The sequence below is a fragment of the Sinocyclocheilus grahami genome, unplaced genomic scaffold, assembly GCF_001515645.1.
Source record: "Sinocyclocheilus grahami isolate Dianchi unplaced genomic scaffold, SAMN03320097.WGS_v1.1 scaffold420.1, whole genome shotgun sequence".
Classification (NCBI taxonomy): domain Eukaryota; kingdom Metazoa; phylum Chordata; class Actinopteri; order Cypriniformes; family Cyprinidae; genus Sinocyclocheilus; species Sinocyclocheilus grahami.
Genome location: NW_015505599.1, coordinates 156123 through 174515, shown reverse-complemented (window position 1 = coordinate 174515; position 18393 = coordinate 156123). Strand labels below are relative to the sequence as shown.

The following is an 18393-nucleotide window of genomic DNA, read 5'->3' as shown; positions in this document are numbered from 1 at the left end:
CACACACACAGACACACACACAGACACAGGCAGACACACACACACACACATATATATATGGTCACACTTTAGTTTGGGTCCAATTCTCACCATTAACTTAACTATTGACTTTTGCCTAAATAAACTATTAATTACTGTTCAGGTATAGGGTAAGATGTAGAATACGGTCACGCATAATAATGCACTAGTATGTGCTTTATGAGTACTAATAAACGGCTAATATAGTAATATGCAAGCAACTAGTTAATAACTAAAGTGTTACATTAAATAAATGTTTTGTCACAGTGTCTGGTTGTGGTGCCCTGGACTGGCCACTTGAGGGCGCTCTCCCATTTCTGTGTTACATGTGTTGAACTCCATTTCCCACAGTCCCTTGCCTGTCAGTCTGTTCTGATCATGATCACCTGTTAGTCATTTACTCATCATCCCATCACTACATATACCATGCTCACTCTGTCTGTCTTTGCTGCAGTATTATTTCATATCTGATGTTGTGTTTGATGTTGTTAAGGTTACATCGTGTTATCTGTTCCCTGTGTTTTGGATTACCTTTTGCCACGTTTCTGTTCTGTTTATTTTATACTTTAATAAACTGCACTTGGATTTATCCTTGTTTTCTCCTGCCATTCCATGACATGTTTGTGTTTGTGCATATATAACATTTAACATTAATTGACATGACATCTGGCACTCCTTATGTGCGTGTATGTTCTTTATGGGAAAATGCTTATGCAATTTAGCTTATTGGGTTTACATTCTGATCGTATCTGCTTGCTGGTATATAATATGCATCATCAAATCTTTTATTTACAAACAAAACAGCGTAGTTTACAGCAGAAACGGCGACAAACGATCGTGACTCCTGGCAAGAACTATGGCAACTGATACATAAAAATTTATAATAATAATACAATTGTGGGAACTTTGCATCATTTTAAAAACACCACCACCGCAGTAAATGTACAGTATTTGAAAAATAATGTGTTTTTGAACATTAAAGCATGTCAACATATTCTGTTACACCAAATACACAAAATAATGATCTTTAAAAAAAGCATCATATGACCCCTTTAAAGTCACTATTTTTTACAAAATAACTGTCCAACAGCGACACCCGCTGGTAAAGCTAAAAAGAACAGCTGAACATCAGTTGACAAATAAAATATATTGTTTATATTATTACCGTCTTTTATTATTTTGGAATAAATATGAAAATACATAAAAACACTAACTTAATGAGATTTATTGGTTTTGATAAACAGAATATTACATTGTGTAAAAATACAAAATATAATTGTATTTTGCCTTTTAAATGTAAGGTTTATTTAATGCAGGGAGATGACAACAGTAAGGTTATATATATACATATGGTTTATTTGTGCTTTTTAAAATCATCTCCAGGTAATAAAGTATACGAACAATTCGGTGCTACTTGACATAGCATTTATTACTGTACAGAAACTATTCTGCCTTGTGATTTAAAAAAAATAATAAAAAAAATTACTGTTTGTAGTACATTAACAAATCATTTATTGGTTATTGTCCAACAGTGACGCAAGGCAAGGGAGTGTGTATGTACAGGTGCATCTCAATAAATTAGAATGTCGTGGAAAATTTCATTTATTTCAGTAATTCAACTCAAATTGTGAAACTCGTGTATTAAATAAATTCAATGCACACAGACTGAAGTAGTTTAAGTCTTTGGTTCTTTTAATTGTGATGATTTTGGCTCACATTTAACAAAAACCCACCAATTCACTATCTCAACAAATTAGAATACTTCATAAGACCAATAAAAAAAACATTTTTAGTGAATTGTTGGCCTTCTGGAAAGTATGTTCATTTACTGTACATGTACTCAATACTTGGTAGGGGCTCCCTTTCTGTTCAATGACAAGACCAAAAAAAAAAAAAGTTCCACCACAGCGGTCAAAAACAGCTGACAAATCACGTGGCTCACTGAGTCGCTCACCTATGTGAAAAGTGTACAAAAAAAATTTGACATGCCTAGAGTTCAGCCTTACTGCAGGAAAAAAACAGAGCAGAGGAAAGAGGTTTCAACTGGAGCACAATATACTTTAGGTGTGACGCATACAGAGATGTGTGAGGGAAAAGCAGCAATAGTCTTCAAGCATATGGTCAATATCTACTCATATTTCAGGAAAGAAAAGGCAGCAACACTCAAAACCAATTAAATGTTTATTTAACTAAAACACTGGAAAATATTCAAAAACCCATTTTAAAAATGAGATCTATCACAGGAGAACACACTGAAAGTCATGTAATAAACTTTTTTGTAAAAAAAAAAAAATAAAAAAAAAATTCACAATGACAGTTCAAGATGATCCAAAGCACTAAAGAGAAACAAAAAGCTTCCAGGAAAATTATCGGCAAAAGATATGAATGACTACACAGCGAGGAAGCATTTCCATAGCCAGCCACTCAACTATCACATCTTGTTAACTACACAAAAGGACAGCTGCAAAAATAATTATGCATTCTATCAAATTTAGGCTATAAGATATTGTTAAAGCCGCCTCGAACCCCACACCAAAGCAAAAACACGAAGAGCCTTTTAAAGACGCCCCATAGCAAAGAGTCGAATACAAACAACAGCCTGAGCAATACTTATAAGCACAAAACGTTATAAACTAATGATAAAAAGGAAAACAAATTCTGGGGGGGGCTCTGGTATGCAACTGTTTTCATGCAATGTTGAAAACAGCACCGTAATCAAACACTAAACAGGGCTGCAGCCTCTTTAATCATTTGGTGAATGTTCATAGGCTGTGAATGATCGATTAACACTGAACTGTGCATGACGTATTCCTGCTGTGTAAACCAGTCGGCGAGACACTAGTCTTGAGAGGCAGACCGAGAGCGGGAACGAGACTTCGAACGTGAAGCAGAGCGCTTGCCGGGCGACTCGGACTGACGGCGGTTCTCTTCAGGGGACGGCGAACGAGAAGCGGACTTGGCCCGGTCTCCATTTCCATTCTCCCTTGGAGAAGCAGAGCGGCTTCGGGACTTCTTACTGACCGACTTCTCCTTGGAGCGGCTCCTGGAATCCCTCTCCGACTTTGTTTTGGAGCGGCTCTTGGAGCGAGATTTGCGGGCATCGGAGCGAGAGCGGGACTTGTGGCTGGTGGAGCGACTGCGTGACTTCTGCGTACGCGAGCGGGAACGAGACTTTGACTTCCTGGAGCGGGACTTTGTTGGGGACTTGGAGTGAGACTTTCTCCTAGACCTGGACCGGGACTTGCGACCAGACCTGGAACGAGAGCGGTGCTTGCTGCAGGACCTTGAGCTGTAAAACACAGACACAAGCCAGTTAGAAAAGCAGTCACATTTTAACTACACACAAAAAAAAAGAAAGAAAAAAAAAAAAGCACAATCCTACCGAGATCTGGACCTGGAACGGCTTCGTGAACTCCTGCGGCTCCTGCTGCGAGAACGGCGTCGGCTGCGAGACCTATAAAACACAACGTCCAATTCAAGAGACCTACAAAAACCCCAGACATTTACCAGAATAAACACAGATGTGTGTGCAAAGACCAAGTGAGATGAAGCTAGGAACTGAAGGCCTGACCTTGACCTGCTCCCGGAGTAGGAGCGACGTCGTCTAGGCTTGTCTTCCACAAGATGGATTTTTCTTCCGTTGATATCAGTGCCATCCAACTTGTCCAAAGCTCTCTTCATATCGGAGTAAGAGCGAAACTCAATGACACCCTCATTGGTCCTTTCTTTGTGGGCATCAGCATAGGTCACCTCTCCAGCTTGACGCATGAAGTCCTACAGTCAAGAACAACAAGGCCTCCAATTAAATATACTAAGGTTGCATGTAATCAAAGTCCCTTTAAGACAAATCATGTCACTCGGCGGTCATCTTTGAAATGCCGCTCGGGCATGCAAGTGCAGCTCCGATCTCTTTGAATGGGGAAACATCAAATTCTCAAACTGTTCACCAAGCTTACAATTAAATTTCATATTTGAAATCACCAATGAAATCGAACAACTGCCTCATACAGGTGCATCTCAATAAATTAGAATGTCGTGGAAAATTTCATTTATTTCAGTAATTCAACTCAAATTGTGAAACTCGTGTATTAAATAAATTCAATGCACACAGCCTGAAGTAGTTTAAGTCTTTGGTTCTTTTAATTGTGATGATTTTGGCTCACATTTCACAAAAACCCACCAATTCACCATCTCAACAAATTTCTAATTTATTGAGATGCACCTGTAAATGTCGTACCTAATGCTCCACTACAATAGCATAAAAAAAAAAGAAAAAAAAAAAAGAGCGTATTTTTCAGGCTAGATCAGCCAGTGCGCATACGCAGTCCTAAGTGTACATCTCAGGATGCTTCTAACAGCAGTGACGTGCTGACTTCACAGATTAGCAATTGGCTCTTTTATTAAATTGGCGAGGCTTCCTTCGATAGCGCGGCCATATTGAGCGTTGTATTTTTCCCCATTCAAAACTATACGAGTGACATGTCTTGGGTATTTTACAGTCTTTGATGTAATATAAGGGTCTGTTTACACCCTTCTCTAATTGGATAGTTCACGTCAACGAAAGCAACAGACACATGCTGAATTTTATTGATTATCAGCTGATTTCAAGACCAAAGACCACAGCCATCAGCACTGGGAAGGTAAGTTTGTCTTACTACTTTTTATGAATGATTGTGTTGGGTCTACAATCTACTTTCAGTTTCATCTACGGCAGTTTGTGCATCGGCTTACTGAAGACCCACTCTCATCTGTGGTGATGCGTCTCGCATTAGCGCGTCATATCTGCCTAAAAGTGTAATACCCTATAACCCAAAATCAAGATCTTCTTGATCACTAGAAACTTCCAAGCAGGTGTAATTTGGAACTAAACTCTGCAGAGCTGTAGCCCTCCAGGAATAGTTTGAGACCACTGGCCTACAACATGCTATCAGACATTAAGATTTTGGGAGGATTAAAATTTACATATGCCGTTTCAACAACCAGATGCATTTACACTTGTCCAGTTTCATCTGGAATGAGATTTCGAGAACAGATTTAAATCCGAGGGCATTTACACCAGGCGTTTTCATGATCGGATAGCCATCCAATCAGAAAACGCATGAAGTGACCAGGTGTAAACAGACCCTAAACGAACACTCTAATCCATTGTCATTTCATTGCAATATTTTAATTTTTTGGACACTTTTGAAAACATGAACCCACGCTCACCTTGAGATCCTGCCAGCTGCAGCGGCTGGACAGGTTCTCCACTATCAGTCGGTACTCCGTCCGAACCGGAGGTCCATATTTCTCTTTTCCGCTTCGGCTCCTGCTGCTATAACCACTACTGCCTTCAGACAAAAGCCAAGAGACAATCAGTACAGAATTAGACGCAATCCAGAAAGCGCACAAGGCAACCTCTTCAGACATCTGCATAAAGCATGATGTTAAGGCATGAGAAAATGGAGTCTTCCCATCCCACCCCACTGAATAGTCACACCCAAATAAACATAAGACCTCAGCACCACATAGTTCTGAAGGGAACGATTACTGTGGAACTACTAAAAACAAACAAAATGTATGACTGCACTGGATTTGTTCAATCAGTCCCTCTGAAGGGGTCAAAGGTCGCATTGCTGGTCTTCACCCAACAGCTCAAGAACAGCAATGCTCTGGACGTGAATACCGCTCCAGTGACACAGGTTTTAACGTGAGCCCCAATTATAAAGACAGCAAACAAGTACACAATACCCTAGGGCTGGGTATCGTTCTCATTTTCGATATCGATACCGGTTCCTGAACGATACTTTTTTTCGATACCAATTTGAACAAGATTACATCTATATATATATAAAAAAAAAAAAAGCTTTGGTTTTATTTTTCAGCTTGTTGATGTTTATACAATCTCAAAGACTCATCTGAGCCCCTGCACAAAGCAACAAAACGTAACCAACACAAATCAGTGCAAAATAGTTTTAATAAAGTCTTCAAATAGTCTTCAGTTTACACATCTGTTAGCTACATTTACACTAGCGCGTGTTCGTTTTAAAACGCATAGCTCAGACAGAATCATGATTTCTATTTATTTTCCACTGATTTACTGATGAGCATTAGCAGCTTCCAGCGCTGTCTGCTTGTGTTCTCTCTTCCATGATCGCTGCTCTGACTCAGAGCTAATAACATTTCATTTCAGCTACATTACATGGCCAAAACACATTAGACGGCAGGGCCTGATTTACCTCTTTTCGTGACATAAGCAAAACAAATTTTTGTGCCCCCTTCCCTATTAATATAATTAATATAATATTACCACCCAAGCAAACAAAAATATTTCTTAATCAGTGGAAACAGTGTTTTCTATCGCAATAAGCGCTTGCGTTTAGTAAATAAAAATCGAATGTAGTTCTTAATTTGTTTGAGAACTGAGAAAGAAGTTTGTTCGCGTCACCGCGTGTGTCTGCGTCTGAGAGAGAGACTGGGAGAAAAAGCGTGATTTCCGTAGCCGACAAAAAAAAGGTGGAAGATATGGAAATATTTTGTCATTTTTTAACCTATTGTTTGTTATTTATTTGCTCAATGTCTTCTGGGGTTTTTGTTCTCTTACTGTTGTAGATAGCCCATAGTATAACAAAAATATTTTATGCACATCGTGTTTGGGCCCCCCTGGACAAACGAACATAGGCACGTGCCTAGAATGCCTATGCGTAAATCCGGCCCTGTTAGACGGCAATCGGAAGTTATTACAAACACTCGATGGTGGTTGAAAGTGAGTTTTGAGTAAAAGTGGAATATAAACCTTATTTATTGTCTTATGTAGCATGATGCTACAGTTTGCATGAATGGTCACAACACGTGCTTTCGGTCGTGTAACGTTAGTATGAACGGACATCGGCATATGATCGGAACTCCACCAGTGGAAACAGTGTTTTCTATCGCAATAAGCGCTTGCGTTTAGTAAATAAAAATCGAATGTAGTTCTTAATTTGTTTGAGAACTGAGAAAGAAGTTTGTTCGCGTCACCGCGTGTGTCTGCGTCTGAGAGAGAGACTGGGAGAAAAAGCGTGATTTCCGTAGCCGACAAAAAAAAGGTGGAAGATATGGAAATATTTTGTCATTTTTTAACCTATTGTTTGTTATTTATTTGCTCAATGTCTTCTGGGGTTTTTGTTCTCTTACTGTTGTAGATAGCCCATAGTATAACAAAAATATTTTATGCACATCGTGTTTGGGCCCCCCTGGACAAACGAACATAGGCACGTGCCTAGAATGCCTATGCGTAAATCCGGCCCTGTTAGACGGCAATCGGAAGTTATTACAAACACTCGATGGTGGTTTAAAGTGAGTTTTGAGTAAAAGTGGAATATAAACCTTATTTATTGTCTTATGTAGCATGATGCTACAGTTTGCATGAATGGTCACAACACGTGCTTTCGGTCGTGTAACGTTAGTATGAACGGACATCGGCATATGATCGGAACTCCACGCAGCTCCCACGCTACTCTCCATTGAAAATGAATGACCGTCTGTCACTTGTCGTTTGTCGGATAGTGGAAAGCCGGCTTGAAACGCAGTGGAAACGCCAGTATGACGAGGGTTGTTTTCATTTTAAAACAAACACACCAGTGTAAATGTAGCCTTACATCTAAGGGGGCTGGGACGCATTCACACTACAGCCTCATGTGTGCGCCACATCTCCGAGTGTAACCGGTGTAAACTAGTAGGTGTGTTTGACTTGACGCGGACCGACTGTGCAGACCGATCGGTGTATTAGAACTACGAGAGCTAAAGAGAGCAGACCGCTCCGTGCGCTTTCGAATCGCTCTCGTGGATGATCGATCTGCTCCGCACCTCTTCTAGTCAAACACACCGGCTAGTGCTGCAGGCTTATTGGCTCACTGACGCTGATGGGATTAACCCCTTAGATATCGAAATTTGGTACCGAACGACGAGACGTTTTTTGATACTCGATGGTAGAGGCAATTCGGTCGGTGCCTAAAAAGTATCAAACTCGATACCCAGCCCTACAATAACCCTCATGAAAACAAACAGAACGGGGGAAAAAAAACGCAAAAAAATAAATAAATGAATAACCAGGACTACTTGCATTAGATGCTGACATGTTTCCTGTCTACTGACAGAACAGCGACAGCACAAGACATAGCAAGGGAAGCCCATTGCTCTTTTTAATAAAGAAAAAAGTAAAATGAAAACTAGCGGGTAGCTACAGAAATGTGTTTAACCAGACCAATATTTCGTTCAACATAAAAACCAATGGGTTTCCTCACCATCACCCTGGTCTATTGGCAAAAGGCAGCTGTCATCATGGCTTCCGGTTAGGTCAGCCAAGGGTCAAAGGGCAAAGGTCACACACACATTGTAAGGTGAAAGCCAAGGCCAAACGGGACAGGCAGTCATCTTAGCCTCAATGGACTCGGACTCAGCCCGCACCGGACTCTTTTAAATTGAAACATCAAGGACTTTTGTTAATGTTGAATTCAGATGTAAACACAAAATCGCATCGTCACACGTCATACTGTTACATGCCAGCGAGGCTTCAGAAAACATCAACTGATTACTAAATCTATCGGCTAGAATAGATTTAGATATGGGCCAATAAAGAGTGGAAACAGCCCACTATCTGACATGTAAACATATTTAGTCACTCTCCCTGGCTTTTGAAGATTACTCAAGTTATACTGCACATTCTCATGACCCTTGGCGTTTAAAATGGGCCAAAACTACAAAAGCAGAGGCATCTTTTGAGGGAGTCCCATTTAAAAACGTCACATTTCAAAACCAATTTCATTAAAGAACATTAGATCCCAACAGCCTTCCATCCGGACCACAGGTACTTCAGACTTTAACAGAGAAATGTAGTTAGTCACTGGATGCAGGTGCTATTGACAGTCCACTGTGAATTAAAAAAAAAAAAAAAAAAAAAAAAAAAACACTTATTATTCTCCTCCACTTTTTTCTTGTGCCTGAGTGAGGGAAAAAGAGAAAAGAAAAAAAAAACAAGACAACAGCTTTGTTGAGATGATGACCGAGACTGTACTTACTGCGACCGCCGCCGCCGCCGCCGCCACCGCCGCCCCCATAACCCCCACCATATCCATCTCGGTCCCGCCGCGGTCCTCTCGCATGCTCCACGATCACACGCTCCCCGCACAGATCTTTACCATTCAGCTCGTACACGGCATCGTCTGCGTCACGGGTGTCCTCAAACTCCACGAACCCATAGCTGAAATTAAATAAGCATACCTTTGGTTAACAAAAACAAAAAAAATTCTCTACGATGGTTTAAAGGGATACGCCGACATCTTACATCATCCTCCCGGAGCTGCTTCCGTTAACAACAGTGAGCGCAAGCTAGATTAAAGTGATTATTACGTTTTGAATATGGATATTTTTCTTACAAAAACACAATCGATTCGCTACAGGAGGCCTTTGTTCACCCCCCAAAGCCGTGTGATGGATGGATGCGCTTTATTTAACTTCTTTTGGACTGATGTATGCAACACCCGCTGAGTGGCATTAAACAGCTTGGAAGATCAAAGACAATTTTTTATACAACTGTTGTTCAAAGCATCAAATCAAAGTTTGTAACGTTGTGACTCACATCACGTCTGCCTGGTTTGTTTCATGGCTTATAACACTTCAATTAAAACTTTCAAAATTCCTACGGTAAAAATTAATTCTGGAACCGAGGCCACTGAAAGAGTGGTCAGGCCCCGTTCCAGTGGACTCCAATTATTATTGAAATAAAATTGCAGTACACCAAGAAAACAAACAAACACACACACACACACACACATATATATATATAGATTGTTTGTTTGTTATTTTTGGTGTACTGCAATTTTATTTAATACGATAGATATTGCGTATCCTCTCGATTGTGCGAATTATTCTGTGTTACTTCTGAAGCCATACGATAGCTTAATGTGAGCTACATTTGAATATTTAAGTCCTTACATTAAAGTTCACACAAACCCCTCTCTCCGCTGTGGCTGTCAGTCATTCGTTCAGCATTTAAACCCTGGTCGCGTTCGGTTACAGCAGTCAGCTCGGTAAAGCTCTCTCCAAGATCATTCTGTGTTCCCATTATACTTGATTTGTAAATACATGTCTATGATTTTGCAAAAAGGACTTTAATGTTGTTTTGTTACTTGCTACCGGATGTCTGTGACCTTATTAAAAAAAATATGCTATACATTTAAAAAGAAATGTATTTTAATTTTATAGTATATACACTTGTACATAAATACATTCATGAATGTTTTTAATGAATGCATTTTATAATACAAATAGCAATGTGTAACATTTTATCATATTTAGTGCAATACTTTTATTTGTTCCCTACAAAATAGTTTTTTCACTAAATATTTGGATTTCTAAAATTGTGCACCGATTTTTCTAGAATAACTTTTGCTGACGAATTATCCACTAACCTAGTTTATGATAAATTGTCAGATTATAAATATACATAGGCCTATATTTTTTCATATTTATTTTTCTTTATAATGAAGTAGTCTGTATCTAGTAGATTGTGAACAAATGATTATCAGTACCACAAAGAGATATATAAATTCTACATTTATTTAAATGGGGAAAAACTTCACTGGTATCGGATCGGTATCTGTATCGGCCAATACCGAACCCTAGGTATCGGAGGCGAAAAAGGCGGATCGGAGCATCCCTAGTATATACACACATGCATAAATACTAGTGCTGTTAATATATTACACGAATACATTTTGAAAATATTTACATGCATTTATGTGTATATATTTATATTCATAAATTATATCATATATAAATATTAGGGAAGTAATGATTAGAGCCCGACCAATATATCATTTAGAAGATATTATCGGCCGATATATCGTATCGGCGAATATGCCGCCGATATGAATTTTTTTTTTCACATTACATATAGCGCAGATTAAATGCTTCTGAATGGTGTAATTACTTAGTTTGTCCAGCAGAGCTCACTCCATTGTTTGCTACTGGTGACCCAGGTCAGTGTAATGTAGAGATGCGCGGATGAGCTCAAACTTCACCCGAGACTGCTGCTTCAAATTATCCGGCCGCAACCCACCCGCACATATATTTGATCGTCACGTCACAGTGATTCTAATTCTTAGTTCATTTTAACAGCAGATTCAGTGACGTTAGAGACTAGAGCTGATCTGCGCATCACGGCATGCGTCTGCGGCACATTTAAGTCTGTTACAGCCACCGGAGCTGATCGCGGCCACTTAACGCTGGTGTTTACCAGCCGCGCCGCGGCCTAGAACTCATGCTTATCACATTGCACAACAAAATACAATATAATAGTATTGTATTTTGTCACGCCGCCCCGCTCGCGTCTGGTGTAGAATAGAACCCATTATGTTGTCTACACCGGATTCAGTAAACTGATGCCTCGTTCTATTCATGACGTGCTGACAGAAGTTCAAATTATTTTCAACTGGCACTTTGTCGCGGTCTGTTGCGTTCAGTTGCGGCGTAGACTAGGGATGTAGTTGCATGTATGGAGCATCTTTGTACCGCAGGTCTAGTCGACTAATCGGTACAGCTCCTACTAGTCGACACTGAAAACAATAGTCGATTACACGACAGAAAAAGAAAAGTAAAACAAAAACATGATTTTATCATTCAAATTACCATCATTTTAACATTGCATTTAAAACATTTTAAATAAGTCAAAATAAAACATTTGAAAAATAAAATTTTCAAAGTTTATCTGGGCGGAAACTACATTTTTACCTCAGACCTCACATGCGTTTTCTTCATGTCAGTTGCGGCGAGTTCAAAAATGACCATGCGAAAGACGAGAAGGTGTGGGATTATTTTTAATTAGAAGGAAACGGAAAAGTTGTCTATAAACCGTGTAATGTCAAATTGTCTTACAATAACTCTACTGGAGCGATGCGTAATCATATTCAATACAGGCACGTAGGCGTTAGCTTAGAGGCTGGCCAAAGACAGCAAATGTCAATCACGTCATTCACTACAACCTGCGAGCCCGTCCGCGCTGTCTGTTCCTCTAATGAAGACCCACTTCGGTGGTGGTGCAGGATGTCCAGGCACTTTCTGAAACTCTATCGGCTTGCTTTTCGTTATCTCTGCGTGCCTGCGACTTCAGTTCCTGCCGAGCGCGTTAGTTCAAGTGCAGAAATGTTATTGTTAAGCGCCTCAAGTCCCCCGTCATTCACCAGACCATGTTGATAATTTCACTGAACAAATAATGCATGGTTTAAGTAAAATGGGCATTGTTTTGTTTTTAGACAATATAGCCTACACGAAGTACGTTTTTAAAAGCCATTTTAATGCTATTTCTTGATAAACCTTCCTATTGTTTTTGACTTGTTTTAATATGTTGGCTAACGTTATATGAAGATTAAGATTTCTGTCAGGCTATTGATTGATTTTCCCTTGTTCTGCATTTCCCCAGCTGATTTGAATAAATAAGCTATGCTTTGACCGACGTTGAGTGTATCCTCTTATTTCTTTTTAACGACCACCTAAAATGAAGTGATGATAACGCGAGGCAAGTGTGCGGCAAGTGGAATTCATTTCAGGGATTTGACAGTGTGATTCATAGATTAAGTATTTCAAATATAGGCCATTATATATTAGGAATGTAACGGTATGAAAATTTCATATCACGATTATAGTGACCAAAGTTATCACGATTATCAATACTATTATCACGATTTTGTTAAAATTAGATAAATATTCAAAAAGAACTGATTCCCACTGAAAACATTTCAATAAGTTTTATATTTGAAAATCAACAAAACAAATACAATTAGCAGCTATATGCACTTTTTTTTTGCATAAACATTAATTAACATGAAGCCCTAATAATAAAAATCACACACACATATAAATGTGATTTCCGTTAGTGATCATGTGATCTTCGGTTAGGAGATCTTGTGATGCTTTTTAAAGCAAAGTTGGGGTTGATTTACAGTTCACATACAAACAAATAGAATAGGCTAATTAAATTAGTCTATTTTAATGCAAGACAACATAGTTCGTCAGTGATAGAAATATGATATAAGACGGTAGCGTAAGCAAGTTTAGTTTGAAAACGTTTAATAGTAAATAAGGCACAATTAGACAATATTTGAATAAAATAATAATAATAAATATTTATTTGCAACAACTGATGAGTACTGAATGCTGCACGCATGTGCAGCGTTGTCAAGGTAACATTTGGTCAGTCATTCCCTTCGCCTAAATGTCAACCTTTATAGTTTGAACGTTCGTTCGTCTTGGCTCAAAGCCCCTTGCTGAGAACTTTTCTTCGCGGAAGCTTTGCGTTAAACAAGTGAGATAACGAAATATTTCATCTCTAATCAATATTTTTTGTCCGATTATTTGCCCAGTTAGTTTTGGTATTGAGGTAAAAGTTACCTTGCATTCGCTATATAACAGTGGGTGGTGGTCACGAAGATGACTGAGCAAATTTGATACGTTTCCCGCTTTTGCAGCGACTTTCTTCTTGCAAGATCAGCACACAGGGTGACCATCCTCGATTAAATTGCCTTCAGGACTCTTGTACAAGCCAAAATACGACCAGACCACTGATTTGGTCCTCTTAGATGGCTGAAAAAGCTCCCGAGCGCCGTCACTGCCTTCCGCCATTTCGTCTCGTGCAAAAAAACCATGCTGCTTCTGCGTCAGACTAATGCTGGCTGGACAAGGTTTAGCGCGAGTTTTCAAAATCGCGATAATCAAACTGTTTTGATGATAATTAAATTTTAAACGATAATACTAACCATCAGGGCATTTTATCGTGAAACCGGTAATCGTTTCACCCCCATTATATATGCTACACGCACAGAGGTTTTTTTCCCCTTACCATCTTTTGGGGGGGGTTTCTTGCTTTTAGACTAGTCGGATACAAAACTTTTGTTTAAACGACAGTCAAATTAGTCGTCACGCACATCCCTAGCGCAGACACGGTGACAGCATAGTTCATCAGTACAGTCAGTAACGTAGCAGATTGGAAAGTTAGTATCTTTCTGCAGTCTAATAGACGGCAGTGCGGTGGTGGCTTGAGTCTGTTGAATGGTGATTTAACGCTACGTTGTCACCTAGTTGGAGAGACACAATGCCAAGTAAATAAACATCAATGTCCCCGTCTTTTACTCTCACAATGAGCTTATCATATTCGTTTGCTCCAGTCATAAAAACGGAGTTGACTGTATAATGTGGAATTATGGAATGTCTTATTTTTGATGAATAAATAAAAAAAACAGGTCAGTACATACATATATAGGGGTGTGAAAAAGTGTTGGCCCCCTTCCAGATTTCTAATTTTTTTTGCATGTTTGTCACACTTTAATGTTTCAGATCATCAACGATTGCAGTTGTTGCTGCTAAGGGTGGCCCAACCAGTTATTAGGTTTAGAGGATGATTTAAATACGAATGTCCTGCATGTTTACTGGATTACCAGAAAATACATAAGAGTTTGTGAAAAAAAAAAAAGCATTATTATTATTTATTAATTTTAGATGTTTACATTTGGAAAAGCTGTGCTTCCTGCATAAACCTGCCCCTGTTGGTTTGGCAGTATCTTGCCATCTTAATTCAAGTTATATGTATTTTTATCTATTTGTGTTACTCAAGTTACTTATAATAAATGAAGTTTACTGTTAAGTGCACTGATGTCAGACTCACTTTGAATAATAAAGTTTATTGTTAAATACCCTGCCTCCATTACATAGACCTATGTTTGATCACCACATTTGAGTTATCATTGCAAAAAATGTGTTGGTATACGTGTATATATTCTATTTATGTAGGCTATATACTGTATTCTACATACAGTACCAGTCAAAAGTTTGGACACACGAATGGGAAGTGTCCAAACTTTTGACTATACTGTACTATAATATAGCCTACACAAAGAATGTCGGCCGATATATCGGTATCTGTCGTTTACTCTGTAATATCGGTATCGGCCCCCAAAAACCCATATCGGTCTGGCTCTAGTAACGATTCACTCAACTCGCGATTCGATTCAAGATTTTTTTTAACAAAATTAGACTTAAGACAAATTATAAATTAAGTGTGTCCTTTTATTATTGCTTGGACAAAATACTGTACATTTCTTTGTGAAATTGAAATATAAGACTATCATAATATGCTAATATAGCACTTGCATATTATTGCTCTTTTGTTGGTTTTGATTGCTTCTATTGTCCTCATTTGTAAGTCGCTTTGGATAAAAGCGTCTGCTAAATAACAACTTAAACAATGTAAATAACAACTAAATTGAAATTAAAACAAGCCTCAAATCAAATAACTAACAAATAAAATAAAATCTCTTCATATAAACAAACTAAGGCTTTGTCTGTGCTCTTTGCATTTAAAATTAGAGGCAACCACTGCATTTTAATCATGATCCAAACAAAGACGCAGCACACATGCAACACGAGCGGTTTTTAATCTAAATTAGATTGTATCATTTCGAAATTTGAAGCAAAAACAGAATGGTTTAACTTCAGTTTTGTGAAACTATGCATAAAAAAATACTTGCATGAAAAACAGCAGAGGAGCTGAATGAGATGCAGATGCACTCTGCCAGCAGGTGGCGCTTAAAGCATTTCCTTGGTTTCCGCTGTAAACAAAGCAGCGCTGCACTTCCGAACTTTAATATGCATTATACAGAAGCAAGAGGAAAAGAAAAAATACCATCGAAATATGCAAGAACTTCCCCTCAGACATGCATTCATATAAACTCCAACCCCTAATTGAATCGCGATTTGTTTAGCATCTCAACTGATCTGAATCGATTGTCAACCGGCTCGCGGTTAATCGCTACATCCCTATAAATATATAAACATAACATTTTTCTTAAATATATACATGAATGTGTGTATTTATATATACACATACACAGTAGACACAATGTAAACAAACTTTTATTTTTGATGCGATTAATCGTTTGACAGCACTAATAAATCCATGTATTACACAGTAGTGTGTGTTTTTTTTTATTCAACTGATTTGTCTAGTATTTGAATTGACAGGTTTTTGTACGTAGCCCAAATAAAAATAGTTGATTATGTACTCGCATTAGTGCTTTGTTCAATACAGTTTGACTAGCATTCGGCTGCTCGGTGTCCGGCGCCATGTTGGCAGCACAGACGCTGTGCGGTCTGGCAGATGTAGCGGGGTCATCCGGGTATTTCACGTATACAGAAATTGCACGGGCCCCATTCTACATAATGGAGAAATCGCACAAGATGTATCCAAAATGTGCATTTATAAATACATCGATTAAGTGTGTTAGAAACAATGCGCCCGACACACCAACACCGATGCGTCGCTGTAGCGTTTGCTAATTTAGGTCAGCGCTGCTAACGAGGTTTAGTGTCCGTATTAACTACAGTCGACCAACTCTTACATAAACGGTCACCCTTCGGAATGATATGCCGAGTCTCAGAATCACGGACTAATTTAACAGCTTTAATAAATACCATCTGGTCGCATCTGAGGCTCAACAAACCCTCCGCCATTTTGAACACGCGGTAAGAACCTCGACTAACTTACACGAACCACATTCAACACTTAAAACACATCCCATCGCGTGCGATTTCTTCAATACATTATCAAATAGTATTTTTTTTTTTACAACAAAATGCATTGAAGATGTAGAGCTGTTGTCATTATGAGGCCGCGGCCTCGCGTTAATAAAACTCACCCGTTCTTCAGGTCGATCTCTAAAAGCTTCCCGTAGCCGCCGAAAAACCGCTGTATGTCCTTCTCTCGCACATGATGGCTCAGCCTGCCGATGTACACCCGCGGCATGGTTGAGGTTTAGTGAATAATAACCGAACACACGACCCCTCGCAGCTTTACACGCTGTGGGTCTCGGCGGAACGGCCACCTAGCGGTTACAAACAAGCCGTTTAACGGCCGCGTCTGAGACGTCACTTCCGGCCTGCCACGGTCTCGCGAACACACTTATTTTTTTTTAAATCGCAAACAATAGAAACAGATTAACTTTACAGCAAGAGCATCTGGGCAAATATCCTATAAAGACATAAATAGAATTTATGAAATTTGAATTTAGAAAGAGCAGAGTGGAGAAAGACTTTTGTTTCATTATTAAACGCACATTAGTTTGGCACTGTCCACGCCTTCTGAAAATTAACATTTCCATAAGCTTTAAAAGATGAAGCATTATTAGCAGTAATTACGTTCCTCAAACATGTGTTTGTACACTTATTATCCATATTAACCCCTTGAATAAACAGCTGAGGGATAATTAAACTATATTTCATAAGACTGGAATGGGATTTGTAAGAACAGTATAGTCCCATTTTGAAGCATTTATGCCATATTTATTAATAAAATCAACACAAGCATAAACATCTCCACTGTTGCCTATTAAATCTGAGATAAACACAAGAACCGATCGGGGAAGAAAACAGATGTAGGAGCTGATAAACACACGGATTATTCCTAATAATACGAGGAGGGGGATATGTTTAGCTTCCATGAGTCTAAAGCTTCACAGCGAGCCTTGCGGACTTACAATCACAAGAAAGCAAAAACTGTACATGTCCACATCTCGGGAAAATCATACTAAACTGAATTCCCCTTCAAACTTTTTTTAGCCAGTTTATTTAAAAGGTAAAAAAAAGCATTAAAACCTTCCACCCTCCCTTTGGTTACGGCTGTGTTCGGGATTTTGCTTTATGTGTTCCACCTTAATTGAAAATGAAGAGATTTAACAGATTTACAAGTGTTAGAATCAATATAAAGAAGGATAAACAAAGCGTGAAATACCTTCAAAATTCTGCCATAAATTGTAAGATCTCTTTGTAACCACAAACTGAATGTACGTCTGGCAGAATATAATTTAATTTAGAAATGCTTTCTTGGGCTGATTTACAGATTTAAATACCAAGGTATTTAACAACATCCTTTACTTCACTTCAGAATCATGGATAAACAGTATTTCACTTTTTTAGTATTAACTACTAATCCAGAGGCTTTGGAAAAATCATTTAGACTGAGAATTATCACATTTACTTGACATCGAAATTCTGCCATAAATTGTAAGATCTCTTTGTAACCACAAACTGAATGTACGTCTGGCAGAATATAATTTAATTTAGAAATGCTTTCTTGGGCTGATTTACAGATTTAAATACCAAGGTATTTAACAACATCCTTTACTTCATTTCAGAATCATGGATAAACAGTATTTCACTTTTTTAGTATTAACTACTAATCCAGAGGCTTTGGAAAAATCATTTAGACTGAGAATTATCACATTTACTTGACATTGATTCTTTAAAGGGGTCATGTGATGCGATTTCAAGTTGTTCTTTCTCTTTGGAGTGTTACAAGCTGATTGTGCA

At 38.6% G+C, this 18393-nt stretch overlaps 1 protein-coding gene across 1 annotated transcript; it reads right to left on the bottom strand.

Annotated features, from left to right (window-relative positions):
• Positions 1-2195: 2195 nt before the first annotated feature.
• Positions 2196-16944, bottom strand: srsf6b (serine and arginine rich splicing factor 6b). Its single transcript, XM_016232887.1, has 6 exons — positions 16725-16944; positions 9057-9238; positions 5227-5348; positions 3590-3792; positions 3401-3472; positions 2196-3307 (listed from the first exon to the last, which is right to left on the bottom strand). The coding sequence occupies exons 1-6, from the start codon at positions 16829-16831 to the stop codon at positions 2857-2859; spliced, it is 1137 nt and encodes a 378-aa protein (XP_016088373.1). The 5' UTR covers positions 16832-16944; the 3' UTR covers positions 2196-2856.
• Positions 16945-18393: the final 1449 nt, after the last annotated feature.